The 12,146-nt window shown below is 52.0% G+C and overlaps 1 protein-coding gene across 1 annotated transcript in view; it reads right to left on the bottom strand.

Annotated features, from left to right (window-relative positions):
- CENPC (centromere protein C) overlaps positions 1 to 12,146 on the bottom strand; it is a 1,111,772-nt gene that overhangs the window by 1,049,511 nt on the left and 50,115 nt on the right. Inside the window, exon 2 of the mRNA XM_086961919.1 lies at positions 600 to 646. Coding sequence (XP_086818045.1) covers positions 600 to 646 — 47 coding nt within the window. The remainder of the gene's footprint in view (positions 1 to 599; positions 647 to 12,146) is intronic.

Here is a 12,146-nt window from a genome sequence, read left to right as displayed (position 1 = left end):
GACTTGGTGATTTCAATTAGTTTAGTCACTTCAAATTCTAATCTTCCTTCATAAGAGAAAATTCCCTGAGCTGACTCTACCTGGGACCTAAAGGTTCAGTTTTGAACCCAGCAGGAATGATATTGCAGCTACCGTCGAATTCGTAGTACACTTCCTCTACTTTAGTTTGGAAGAATGTTGCCAGTTCATCACATAGGGATTGACTTTTAATCTTCGTCTAATTAGATTATGATAGAATGATATTAAGACCCCCTTAAATGAGGAATATTGTATCTGCTAGAGTCATCAGTACTAGATTTGCACAGCAACTAAGATTTGCATGATGTACAGTATGAACCATGAAAAGATGGAGCTACACATCTCAGCTCAACTGGTCAAACACTGAATCATAATGCAAAACAGTGGAAATCAGACCCATTTTGGTCCCCAGACCTATATAACATGTGGCTTAAATGTTTGGTTATTTTGCATTCCATTGATTATGTGCTGCTTAACATGCCACAACATAAAAAAGGCAAAATACATAGATGTGCTGTTGACACCACTGACAAGCCAACTGTACCAAGCAAACTTTAACCAAAATAAATACGATCAATTACCTTTCAGTTTGCAGGTATCTTGTCCTGTATTCATTCCTGAATCGGTTCTGCAAGGTATAAAACCAAAGATCAAGTACTTCTTTTACACTTTATTTTTTCAATATTTACAATCCACTGACTTTACAGGCAATAAACACAGATATAGCAGATATTTTGGGGATAATGCTTTGGATTCCCTACATTCACTAGTAACAATGACAAGAGGTAAACTAACAATGGTCAATATAACATCAAGAGGTGTATCTAAATACTTGATCACACGTATTGGGATACTTTGGAGTTTCAGCAGTTGACACCCTACTGATTTTTTTTTTTAGAGGAAGGTAATTGTCAGGCACTTGTACTTTGTGCTCCTCCATTCACTCTTCTCAAACACCTCGCCATTCTTGGCTTGAGACCTCTCTGCAAGTTTTCACATCTTTGGGCTTGTGTGTGGCTGTGAGCCATTTTGGCTGCGATTACCACCAGTACTTCATCTGATCCCCAAATGGGGAGACTTACTAAAAAGCCTGCATTAATGTCTTATTGTCAGTGGGAAACTGGCCTTTAGAGGATTGTGTGCAGTTAATAAATCGATTTCCTAATGATATCCCCACATGTGCATCTGGCTAAGGAGCTACCAAGGATCTCTTACGAAAGTATTCTAAATAACTGAAGAAAAATCCAAAACCGTAAGGAGAAAAGTAATTTTATTAGTGTCATAACCCACAAGTATTTAAGATGCTCCAGGCCAACAGGTTCTCACAAAAGCACTGAAACATCCAATTTGTATGTAGGGTAAGACAGTCTCACGTTAATTGAATCAGACTTTATTTTCAGTTTGGAACATACAATCTTCTCCTAAATTGTGTCCCTACATTCTTATATAGGGATTTGGGTTATCATTGAGTTCCCGAAGAATAAGACATGAACAATGTGGACTATATCAAGGGCTACTTAAGTCCTAAGGGTACTCCTTTTGTTTTAATCTTGCTATGGATAAGGCTCAATATTAAAAAAAATTATCTGTTTCCCATGGCAATGTAATCTCTCCTGAACATAGTTCCCCTACTTCCCACCTATTTTCCACTCCAGTCGAACCAGGGCATGCGTCAAAGGTTGTGTAGATCTGAAAACACTAGAGAACAGATCTTCATCGAAGAGCCCCATCAAGGGGCCCGTAGGGGATTGCACCACCCACAGATCATGGAGCATGACCCGAAAATGAAGCCTGCCACCTTAGTGGCAGGCTTCACCGTAGTCGGTGAAGGTCTGTGCATACTGAAGAGGGTACTCTCCTCGGCATAGAGACAGCAGTCAATGAGAGCAAACTCTTACTGTTGACTTTGTTTGCATATACTACTCGAGCAGCCAGACATTTTTTGGTTTATATATTATTGAGGGGAGCACATGTGACAGACCAACCAATTTTTCTTCTTCCCCCGTTAATTTGCGGCTGTGTATTTCCAAACCTCCATGGGGTAGGAAGAAAATTGCCCGTGATCCGAATAGATAAAGCTATTTGTATATGGTTGTGTTATGGTAAACCTGAATATCTACAAATAGTCACTTTTACAAGAACTCCCAGATCTAATAGGCAATTTGCAAGTTCTAGTTAGGCAATAGGTCAATAATATTAAATATCAACTGTTGGGAGGCGTGGCTTGCTGTGCCGCGGAATGGCCGCTCTCTAGGCGAGCTCAGCCGGCCGAGGCCCGATCCATCGAGGATCCGCATATGACGAGCAATTCCCATTGCCCAGGGATCATGATTGAAGCGGCCATCACAGGGGGATACTTTGCTTTTTTCATATCACCTGCCGGCCGAGCTTACTTAGATCTCGGCCCGCGTCTGAACACGACTGCGTTGCCTTGGAGCTCCGTTGCGGCCACCCCTTCTACTCTAGGCCGGTGCTCTGGTGGAGGCCTGACGGCGCGGCCTGCACTGCTTGAGGTGCCCGCCTGTGGTATCTGAGGAGCAGGGGTGCCATGGACACTCCCGCCTACTGAAGGAGAACCGGACACCTGCTGGACATCTTGGTTTCTTCGCTGTGCAGGAGGAGCGCTGGAGGCCGGTTCGGGTCGGGCCCGCTGTGTTGCAGAGCGAGGGTCGATCCGGCTCGGACTGTCATCACCAACGCTGAAGCCTGTGGTTCATGCGCTGTCGGAAGGTGAGGTGCGGGGGCTAAAACGAGGAGAACGCGGTCCTGGACTGGCCAAGTAATTAGTTTAGGAACTATTTGTGGACAGTGATATCCTCCCTAGTCCATCGGCCGCCATCTTATACAGGGAGCCCACACTTTTCTTTTCACGCCGCACTGTCCTGAACTGCTGCCAGGACTACCGCCACTGGAAAGTTGGGGGCCCTGATGGTGAGGTGACGCGGGGGAGCGTGGAGGTCTGAGGCGGCCACTGCTTTATCACCATCTGTCATTTGCTTTTGCCCGGCCGCCATTTTGGGTGCCTGGATGTGCTTGTAAAAACGGTGCATTTTGGAGGCCTGGGGAATCCTGGAGTTGCTGGGCTGTGCCTGTCCGCTGCTTTGCCTACATATGCTCTCTTTGCTCCTGCTGGTTCTGCGTTTTGACACACATCGGACCTCCACTTCCATGGCATACCTGTGCTGCGCTTTCTGTTGGGTACCTCTCTGGAACCTGCTGCCTTGCTCGGGGTAGCCTTCTGGAGGGTGTCTGGATCGTGTGGTGATATCTGGCACGTTGGGGCTCGTCCCGGTCACGTGCCGATCGTGCTCAGTGCCTGCGGCGTGTAAGCCTCCATTGTACACTTAAGGTGACCCAGCACCATTCGCTTTTTGGGGTGCTGCCGATTATTTGCGCCTGCAGGATCAGCGGAGGAGCTGCCTAGTTATGGGCAAGCCGGATACTAAGCAGCCGAAGATCAGCTTTGAGCAGCGCCAATCCACCAGACATATGGAGTCAGACTCGGAATCGACCACAGGAGTTGCGGCTGGTGGACATCAAGGTGACCTAGGTGAAGACATGCGCATGATTATTTTGGAAATGCGGTCCAGTCTACGCACCATTGAAGCTAAATTGGACACTTTGACATCCCAGATGGAATCAGTTAACGCGCACGTGGGGGTCCGGTTGGACGTTCTCGAAAATAAGCACTTCCAGGTGGAAACTAAAGACCAAATATCACAGATTGATCGTCTCCTGTCCGTGATTAGAGCCAAAAATGAAGATTTGGAAGTCAGATCGCGCCGAAACAACCTACGTATCACTGGAATCCCAGAGACGACAGCAATTACGAAGATGGAGGTGTACGTGTCCGATCTATTGCGAGACCTCTTTGCTAGACACCTCTCACAGGTGTTTGCGGTGTAGAGGGCCCATCGTACTTTGGGAGCCAAGCCACCTGTCGGAGCCCCTCCACGGCCAATATTGGCAAGGCTTCTCAACTATCAGGATAGAGATGTGATTCTACGCCAAGCTCGTTCTATGGGGAAGATAACACACCAGGGCAATCAGATCGCCTTCTATCCGGACTTCACCCCCGCGGTGCAGGCTGCCAGACGTGAATGCTTACCGGCGAAAAAGATCATCCTACAAGCACAGATCCCGTATTCCCTCCTCTAACCTGCAAAACTCAAAGTGTCACATGAGGGCTCTGCTCACTTCTTCACGGATGCCAAGTCGGCCCTGAAGTTTGCTAAACAGGATTGCGGCAGACGTGGCAAATACAGTCCCAGATCCGAAGCTGCCTCCTCCCAACAGTTAAGTGACAATGACTGATGATGCAACAGTTTGCTGAGGTGCTTTGTTCCTGCACTGTAGCTGCCATTTCCTTTTTTTAGGTCTCGCCTATTCTATCCCGCAGGGATAAATAGGCGAGATTATAGTAAGCGGTCCGAAAAGTCTACCTAGCTGCGGATCGTGTACAGTTCTTGTGAGCCAGGCGCGTGCACATTATCGCCAGCTACATCACTCACCACCATTTGTCTGTGCCTCTGCATCAGACTTCAAAGGCTGCCTCTCCCCCGCCCGCCCCCCCCCAAGCCGACTTCAAAGGAAGCCGCTCCCGCCCTCCTCCGTGCAATGTCAGAACATCCTTTTAGGGCTGCGACAACCTGCCCCGCTCCCCCTCCCCCTCTCCTTCTCCCCTTCTCCCCTTTCCTCTTCCTCGCACAACCTCGCGTAAAGCATTTCATGGCCGTCACTTTCACACGGCTGTGTCTCTTTCACGGCGGCGCGGCATTTTCCCTTTCTCTGCTCGTAGCCCCTCTCTCTAAGGATTCTGATATGCTTTGCAGCTCCCTTCTGTCCCCTATGATCTTTTCAGCCCCCTTCTGCGCCCTGCTCTCTTCCAGACACTGATTCCGTGCCACGTTTTCCGCCACTGTTCTCCTCCTGAGAGCCTAAAGCCATACGTATCTCCCGCTCCCGCCCTTCCTAGACCGTTTTCATGGCAGCTGCTGTGTGGAGTCGCAGCTGGCATGCCAAAGCCAAGCCAGTGTCTACCTATTTGCACCTCAACCGTGCCCTGTGCCTGAACCCCTGGTCCACCAGCACCATCCAGCTAACCCACACTGCAAACATTAGAACCCTCCAATCAACATCTCTCTCTCCTAGCCGTTGCTTCCTACGCAACACATGCTCCTCTCGATTTCTGCCATACAAGTCTTGAAGCTCCATCATGACCTCCCACCAGACCTCACAGAAACCTATTTAACCCCACTTCTGCTCCTGATATTACCAAGGCCCCCCAGCTCAAATACAAAATTGTTAGGCAAGACAGAGGCATGATTAAATCTACATGTGTAAATGTACCATTGTAAATAGTATTACTGCCAGTGGATCACGACATGATTAGTCATGCATCAACATTTCCGATTTTTAATAACCCCTTCTTATACGTCTGGATTTCTGTGGCGATAGTAATTATTTAATCACTAGCACTAACATTTACTCTGCTTTGCTTTTCCTGCCTTTCGTCGCCTCTAACAACTGCACCTCCCCCTTCCCCACCACAGAGCGTTTCACGGCCGTCACTTTCACTTTCACTTTCACACGGCTGTGTCTCTTTCACGGCTGCGCGGCGTGTTTGTTATGGTAAATGCCACTTCTCCTAAAAGTAGCCACACTTCTTTTGAAGCTACGCTCGTGGATTAGAGGTCCCTTGTGACCTTCCACCCCTTGCCCTCCTGAACGCCCCCACACTCCAGCACCGGCTCTGGTCCGGACCGGTTCCGTGAAGGCGGCAGGGCTTGAACCCGCACGACCCTCGAGTCATGCAAACACGCAGCCCTTGTGGGCAGCCAGCCGTCTGTAGCACCCTCCACGACTGTGATGTGCACACACACGCGCACACACACACACACACACACACACACACACAGAGACAACAGACACACAAAAATCATTCAAATGCCTTTGCTTTCTCAGACGAAAATATTCATTAAAAACTTTTCATCGTGCAGCCTTTTAATATAGCGAGGGCATTCAACCCACGCAGGAAGCTTCCCAGAAGTGCACAAATACTGTGTAATTATCTTGTGGCTCCCTGCTGGCTGCTGCATATTCCAGGCACAAAGTGAGCAGACACGAACTGTACATGGTTACAGAGTCGCACGTGATTTGTGTAAAGACATGAACTGTACATGTGTATAGAGTGGCCGATGATTTGCGTACATGCATGAACTGTACATGTTTACAGAGTAGCCAGTGATTCGTGTTCAGGTGTGAACTGTACATGTTTACAAAGTGGCTTGTGATTTGCGCACAGGCATTAACTGTACATGTTTACTGAGTGGGGATGAACCACAGACAGGCATGAACTGTAAATGTTTACAGTGAGTCGCATGTTTTCCATGTACACTGGTTACTTTACTGTGAGATGTGTGCTCTTGGGGAGTGTGTGTGAACCATGGTTGCATGTGAAGTAGCTCCCGTGCTAGCGCCTTGCAGGCTGACGTCCTGGCGCTTGCAGGGGGCATTGGGTGAATTCAGTGTGGGTCAAGGGTGCACTGCGGCTCTCAGGGTGCGCGCTGGTGTGTATCGTGATAGGGTGACAAAGGCAGGCGGGCCTGGGGCGGAGCTAGCCAGCGTCGATGGCAGACGCGTGAGCCTTCGGCTCCTTGCCTTAGCCCCGGAAAAATCCTGATAACTTATCCTTCAAAGTGTCCAGACTCCTACATTTGGCCCTTTTTCACCTACTGAGACCTCTGGTCACCAGTGAGAGGCTCGGTGGCCCTGGTAGGCTGTGACCTCCACGTGGAAAGAAACAGAGAGCTTCGGCGGCTCGGCGGCGGCGGACTAGGCCTGAAGACGCGGACTATCCTGAAGGGCGGGCCGTGCGACGTCACTTGACGTGCGGCCGCGGTGAACCCCGGAGACCGGAGTATTGGACCGCCGGGCCGAGACCCGACATTTCCTCGACTGGCGCGGGTGCGCCCTTTCCTCCCTGGTTGCCACCCTCCTTTTCGGACAATCGCCCTCACGAGAAGTGGTCCCTTGGCGGCGCAGGAGCTGTATCTTGAGCTACCTTGTGGTGGCTCCACAACGGCGGAGTACTAGCGAGCGCACAGCCGGTCCAGTGCGTACCGGTGGACCTACGGCCCTCTCCTCCTCTGTGTTGTGAGTTCAAGACAGGAGCATCTGTGGCGGTATCGGCTAGGGTGAGTGGAGACTTTGCTGGAGCGGTGAGAAACTGGAGATACTCCCTTGCGGGCGCCATCTTGGGTACATCGCGTCGGCAACCCAGGCCTGGCGGCCCCGGCAGACGGTGGTAGCGGTTCGCCATCCAGAGCGCTTCGACCTCTGCCCCAGCCCTCTGGAGGGCGCGAGGTATTCACCGCTCTCTCGTCTGTCCTCTGATCAAGACGGCCATGGGAAAGAACGATGCCACGCAGGCCAAACTCTCCTTCGATCGGCGTCGGCCGAAAGGGTCGGAGACGCCGGCTACCGAAGCGTCCCCAAAGGGGGCCACAGCGACAAGCCCAGAGGGCACAGAGCTGCGTGACATGCTAGCTGCCATGGAAAAGGGAATCCAGGACAGTATTGCGTCTGTTGGTTCCAAAATAGACGCACTATCGTACCGTATGGACCGCATGGCGGAACGAGTCGACAAACATGCGGAGCGCCTGGACATGGCGGAACGGCGACTCACGGAGGCGGAGGAGGCGCAAACCGAATGGGACAAAGACAGGAAACAATTCGGCAGACTACTCCAAGTAATTCAGGACAAGTCGGAGGATTTGGAAGCGCGGTCGCGCAGATCTAATGTCCGCATTACGGGGGTGGCGGAAACCACCCAGACCAGCAAAATGGAACTCTATGTCGAGAAACTTTTGAAGATTTTGCTCGGAGAGGAGGCTTTTTCCCCTATGTTCATTGTGGAAAGGGCGCACCGCACGTTAGGCCCGCAACCGAAGCCAGGCGCGCCCCCTCGCCCCATCATCGCGAAGCTTCTCAATTATCGAGATAGGGACACTGCCTTGCGCCTGGCGAGAGACAAAGGCAAGCTGCAGCACGAGGGCATGGACATCTCCCTTTACCCGGATTTCACAGCTAAGGTCCAGGAGGAATGGAGACAATTTGCACCGTACAAGAAACAGCTGCGTATCCTGGGCCTAGATTACGCTATGCTGTACCCCGCCAAGCTCCGTATCAACAAAGGGGGGCATTCCCATTTCTTCACAGACCCCAGAGACCTTCAGAAGTCCCTGAAGGAATGGACCCGGGAAGGCAAGGAAGCCCAGAAGAACAATGAGGATGACACCGGCTCCGCATCCCACATGGAGGAGCAGGACTAAGTGGGTCCCCGTTGTGTACGCTGCTTTCTTCACTACGGGGATGGTACTGTCCCTCAATCGGAGACGCTGAACCACGCCCCCTGGGGGCGGTAAGTTTGGGTTGAAATGTTACTGTCAGTCCTACTGGGTCGGAACAGTGTACGAGACCAGCGGACTCTCGGTTGGTGCTGGCCGATGAACTGTACCTGTGCTGCTGCACGCTATCGAGGGGGAGGGGGGCATTGTCACACGTGGGGCCGCGCTGGCCAGCGATATGCCTTCGGGAGGTCGGTGGGATGGAGGGGCATTTTGGAGTGATTTGCCAAGGACACTGAGTTACCAGCGGGGGCAGGCCTGCGAGACGAACTTGATTTGTGCGATAGAACAGTAGGAGGTACTGTTCCCAGCAGGCGTACTTTGCCCCGGTGCTTTTGGCTGTGTGACTCCCTTGGGAGTCGGTTTCAGAACGTTCTAGAATTTGTTAATTTCGGGTTGATGGGGGGTGGAATCGGGGCCTGTCTGACCTGGTTGGGGGTGGTCGGCTGTGGGCGGGTAGGGTAGCGGGTGGTTGAGCTGGGGGGGGCTGATGAAGGGGGTTTTCGTTTCATTGGTTATGGGGAGTTCTGTGTTACATTGAGTGGAATGCTGTGTGGAGTTGTGCTTGGTCTGAAGTGCCTGTTGGTAAATGCGGCGCAATGTGATTTACTGCAGTTTATTCAATATACAGTGCCGCTAGTGGTTGCCCCCGACTCTGGGAATGGCGCTATCGCTATCCCCGACGATGCGATGGTTCAACTGTCCTTGCTATGTGTAATACCGCACTGAGTGACGCTACACATGCCCCTCACACACTGAAAATGATGTCTTGGAATGTGCGGGCCTGAACGATTAAGGTCCTTAGCTACCTACATCGACACCATGTCGACCTGGCCCTCCTGCAGGAAACTCATTTGCCCGTCAATAGTAGGATGTTGAAGTCTCGAGGGTTGGTGGGAAACACAGTGGCGGCAGGATTCACAACACATTCACGGGGGGTGCTAACCTGGGTCAGCCCATCCTCACAACTAAGATTGATCCCGGTGGTGGTGGATACAGAAGGTCGGTTTGTCCTTGCTAGGTGCGTGGGTAAAGGGATTGACCTATTGATCGTCAATGTTTACGGCCCCAATTACGATAACCCAGATTTCTATGCCTTCCTGTCCGCACACTGTAGGTCTCATGCACGACCCGGGATGTTATGGGGAGGCGATTTTAACTTTGTCTTTGACCCCGTAGTGGACCGCTCCTCTGGCCCTGCTCGTAGACCGGTGGCCTCTGCCACCTACATGAAAGCTGAATTAATCAAGCTAGACCTGGTTGATGTTTGGAGGGATAAACACCCCACGAAAGGTGGCTTCACACACTATTCGGCATATCATAATATCCATACCAGGATAGACTATTGGTTGGCAACACCATCTGTACTGGGCAGTATTAGTGTCTGTGAGGTTCTCCCGCGTACCCTTTCGGACCACTCCCCCATTTTGCTGCATCTTTCCACCGCTAGGAAGGGCATCCCCTCCTTCACCTGGAGGTTCCCCCCCTTCGCCCTGCTGGACGGCGCATTTTGGGGCGAATTGGCTGACGACATTGATAGGTTCTTCGCTACTAATTTGGGCACAGTCGACAACTTTTTCACAATATGGGAAACATTCAAGGTTTATATAAGAGGCATGGCTATGTCTAAACATTCCAGTGTACTACGTACCATTAGACGAGAGTTGGCGGCACTGGAGGCTCAGCTGGCAGATCTAGAGGACCGGCAGTTGCGGGACCCTGGGCCCGACGCTCACTCGGGACTCAAACCCTTGCTGTCGGAGTATCAGACACTAGCAGACAGGGAGATTCTCTACATGGGAAAATACGCTACCGCCCGGGTCTACGGGGAGGGGGACAGACCGGGCGCCCTTCTGGCTCGAATGGTTACAGGCTCTAGGCGACCACTAGTGATTGACGAACTGCGCTCCCCGGAGGGTGAAGTGGTCACCGATGAGGAGCAAATCCTCCTCGCCTTCAGGCGCTATTACGCCGAACTTTATCAGTCCAGGACACGGGGCGCAGAGGATGAAATGGACGATTACCTCGGCCACATTGCCATGCCCTTCCTGCCGAGCTCGGACAGGGACTTTTTGATGTCCTCCATTCAGGAGGACGAGATCCTGGAGGCCCTCTCCGGCATGAGAGCGGGCAGTGCACCGGGCTCTGACGGGCTCACAGTGGGTTTCTACAAAGATATCCTGCTCCCGCACCTGATCTCCCTCTTCGATACGATCTGTGAAGATGGTGAGATGCCCCTCACTATGCGAGAGGCCCTGCTGGTCACCATTTTGAAGCCGGGGAAACCTCCGGACCTCTGCAGCTCATACAGGCCTCTCAGTTTACTAAACGTGGACGCCAAGATATACGCCAAGGTGCTGGCCAACCGGCTGGCTCTCTTGGTCCCCGAGTTAGTTGCGCCTGAACAGTCCGGGTTTGTCCCCTGCAGAAACCTAACGTACAATATACGTACTGTGCTGGGGACGATGCAACATGTCCGACAGGAAAATACTGCACTAGCGATTTTCCTGGACATGGAGAAAGCATTCGATTCCGTGGAATGGCCATTTATGATTCGGGTGCTCCGGAAACTTGGCCTGGGTGAACCGTTCCTGCAGATGATCGGCGCATTGTACCACTGTCTGTCGGCCAGGCTGAAGTTAGGAGACAGAGTGTCGGAACCAATTCATATCAGTAGGGGCACTAGGCAGGGCTGCCCCCTCTCACCTCTCCTATACGCGCTAGTGGCGGAACCTCTGGCTTGCGCTATCAGGGAGTACCACAGCCTGGAGGGGATAAGCTTTCCCACCTACAAAATAGGTATATCTACGTACGCTGACGACACTTTGTTGTACGTCCGCAACCCGGAGTCGAACTTGTCTGCGGTTCTTCGGGAGGTGGTCCGCTTTGGCTCACTCTCAGGGCTCTGGGTGAATTGGGATAAATCTATCGCCTTCCCTCTCACTCCAGTGACACAACCCTTCGAAATGGAGTACCCCCTGAAGTGGTCCACAGACTCGGTCCGGTACTTAGGTATCCGACTGCACACTGATCCGGAGGTCCTGGTCCGGGATAATTATGGTGTGGCCTTCAATAGGCTAGTCGACGATGTAGACACGTGGAGTAAACTCCCGTTATCTCTCCTAGGCAGGATCGCCATCATGAAAATGATTGTGCTGCCTCGGTTTCTGTTCCTTTTCACAAACATTCCGGTGGTCCTATCGAAGGCCTTTTTTACGCGGCTCACACAAGTCCTAATTCGACTGGCCTGGGGTGGCAGGCGGCCAAGGTACAGTGGGCGATGCTGATTCTCCCCTGTGAGATGGGGGGTCTGGGTGCTCCCGATTTGGAACGCTACTACCGGATAGCGCAGGCATCCCACCTACATTCATGGGTTCACGGAGACGCACGCACGCCGCATGTGATCCTAGAGAAGCTGTTTGCAGACCCGCTCCCCCTGCCTGCTAGGATCTGCCTCCCGGTGGATCGCTCTGTTGGTCGACTGGATTCTCTTAAGGCGACTAACCATGCCTGGCATGCCCTGGCTCGCGCCCGCGGCTGTACTATATTATATTCCCCCCTGATGCCGATCGACTGGGCACTCTGGCTGGACCCCCTAGGGGAGAAGGGTGTCATTGAGGCACTTCGTTCTCTCGGAATTACGAAGATGGAGGACCTGTTTACTGAGGGCACCCTAAAAACCTGGGATCAACTCACCCCCACATCATCGGGCCCCTCATT

The sequence above is a fragment of the Lissotriton vulgaris genome, chromosome 3_1, assembly GCF_964263255.1.
Source record: "Lissotriton vulgaris chromosome 3_1, aLisVul1.2, whole genome shotgun sequence".
In the NCBI taxonomy this organism is placed as follows: Eukaryota; Metazoa; Chordata; class Amphibia; order Caudata; family Salamandridae; genus Lissotriton; species Lissotriton vulgaris.
Note: the sequence above shows the minus strand (reverse complement) of the source record. Positions and strands in the feature narration are given on the sequence as shown.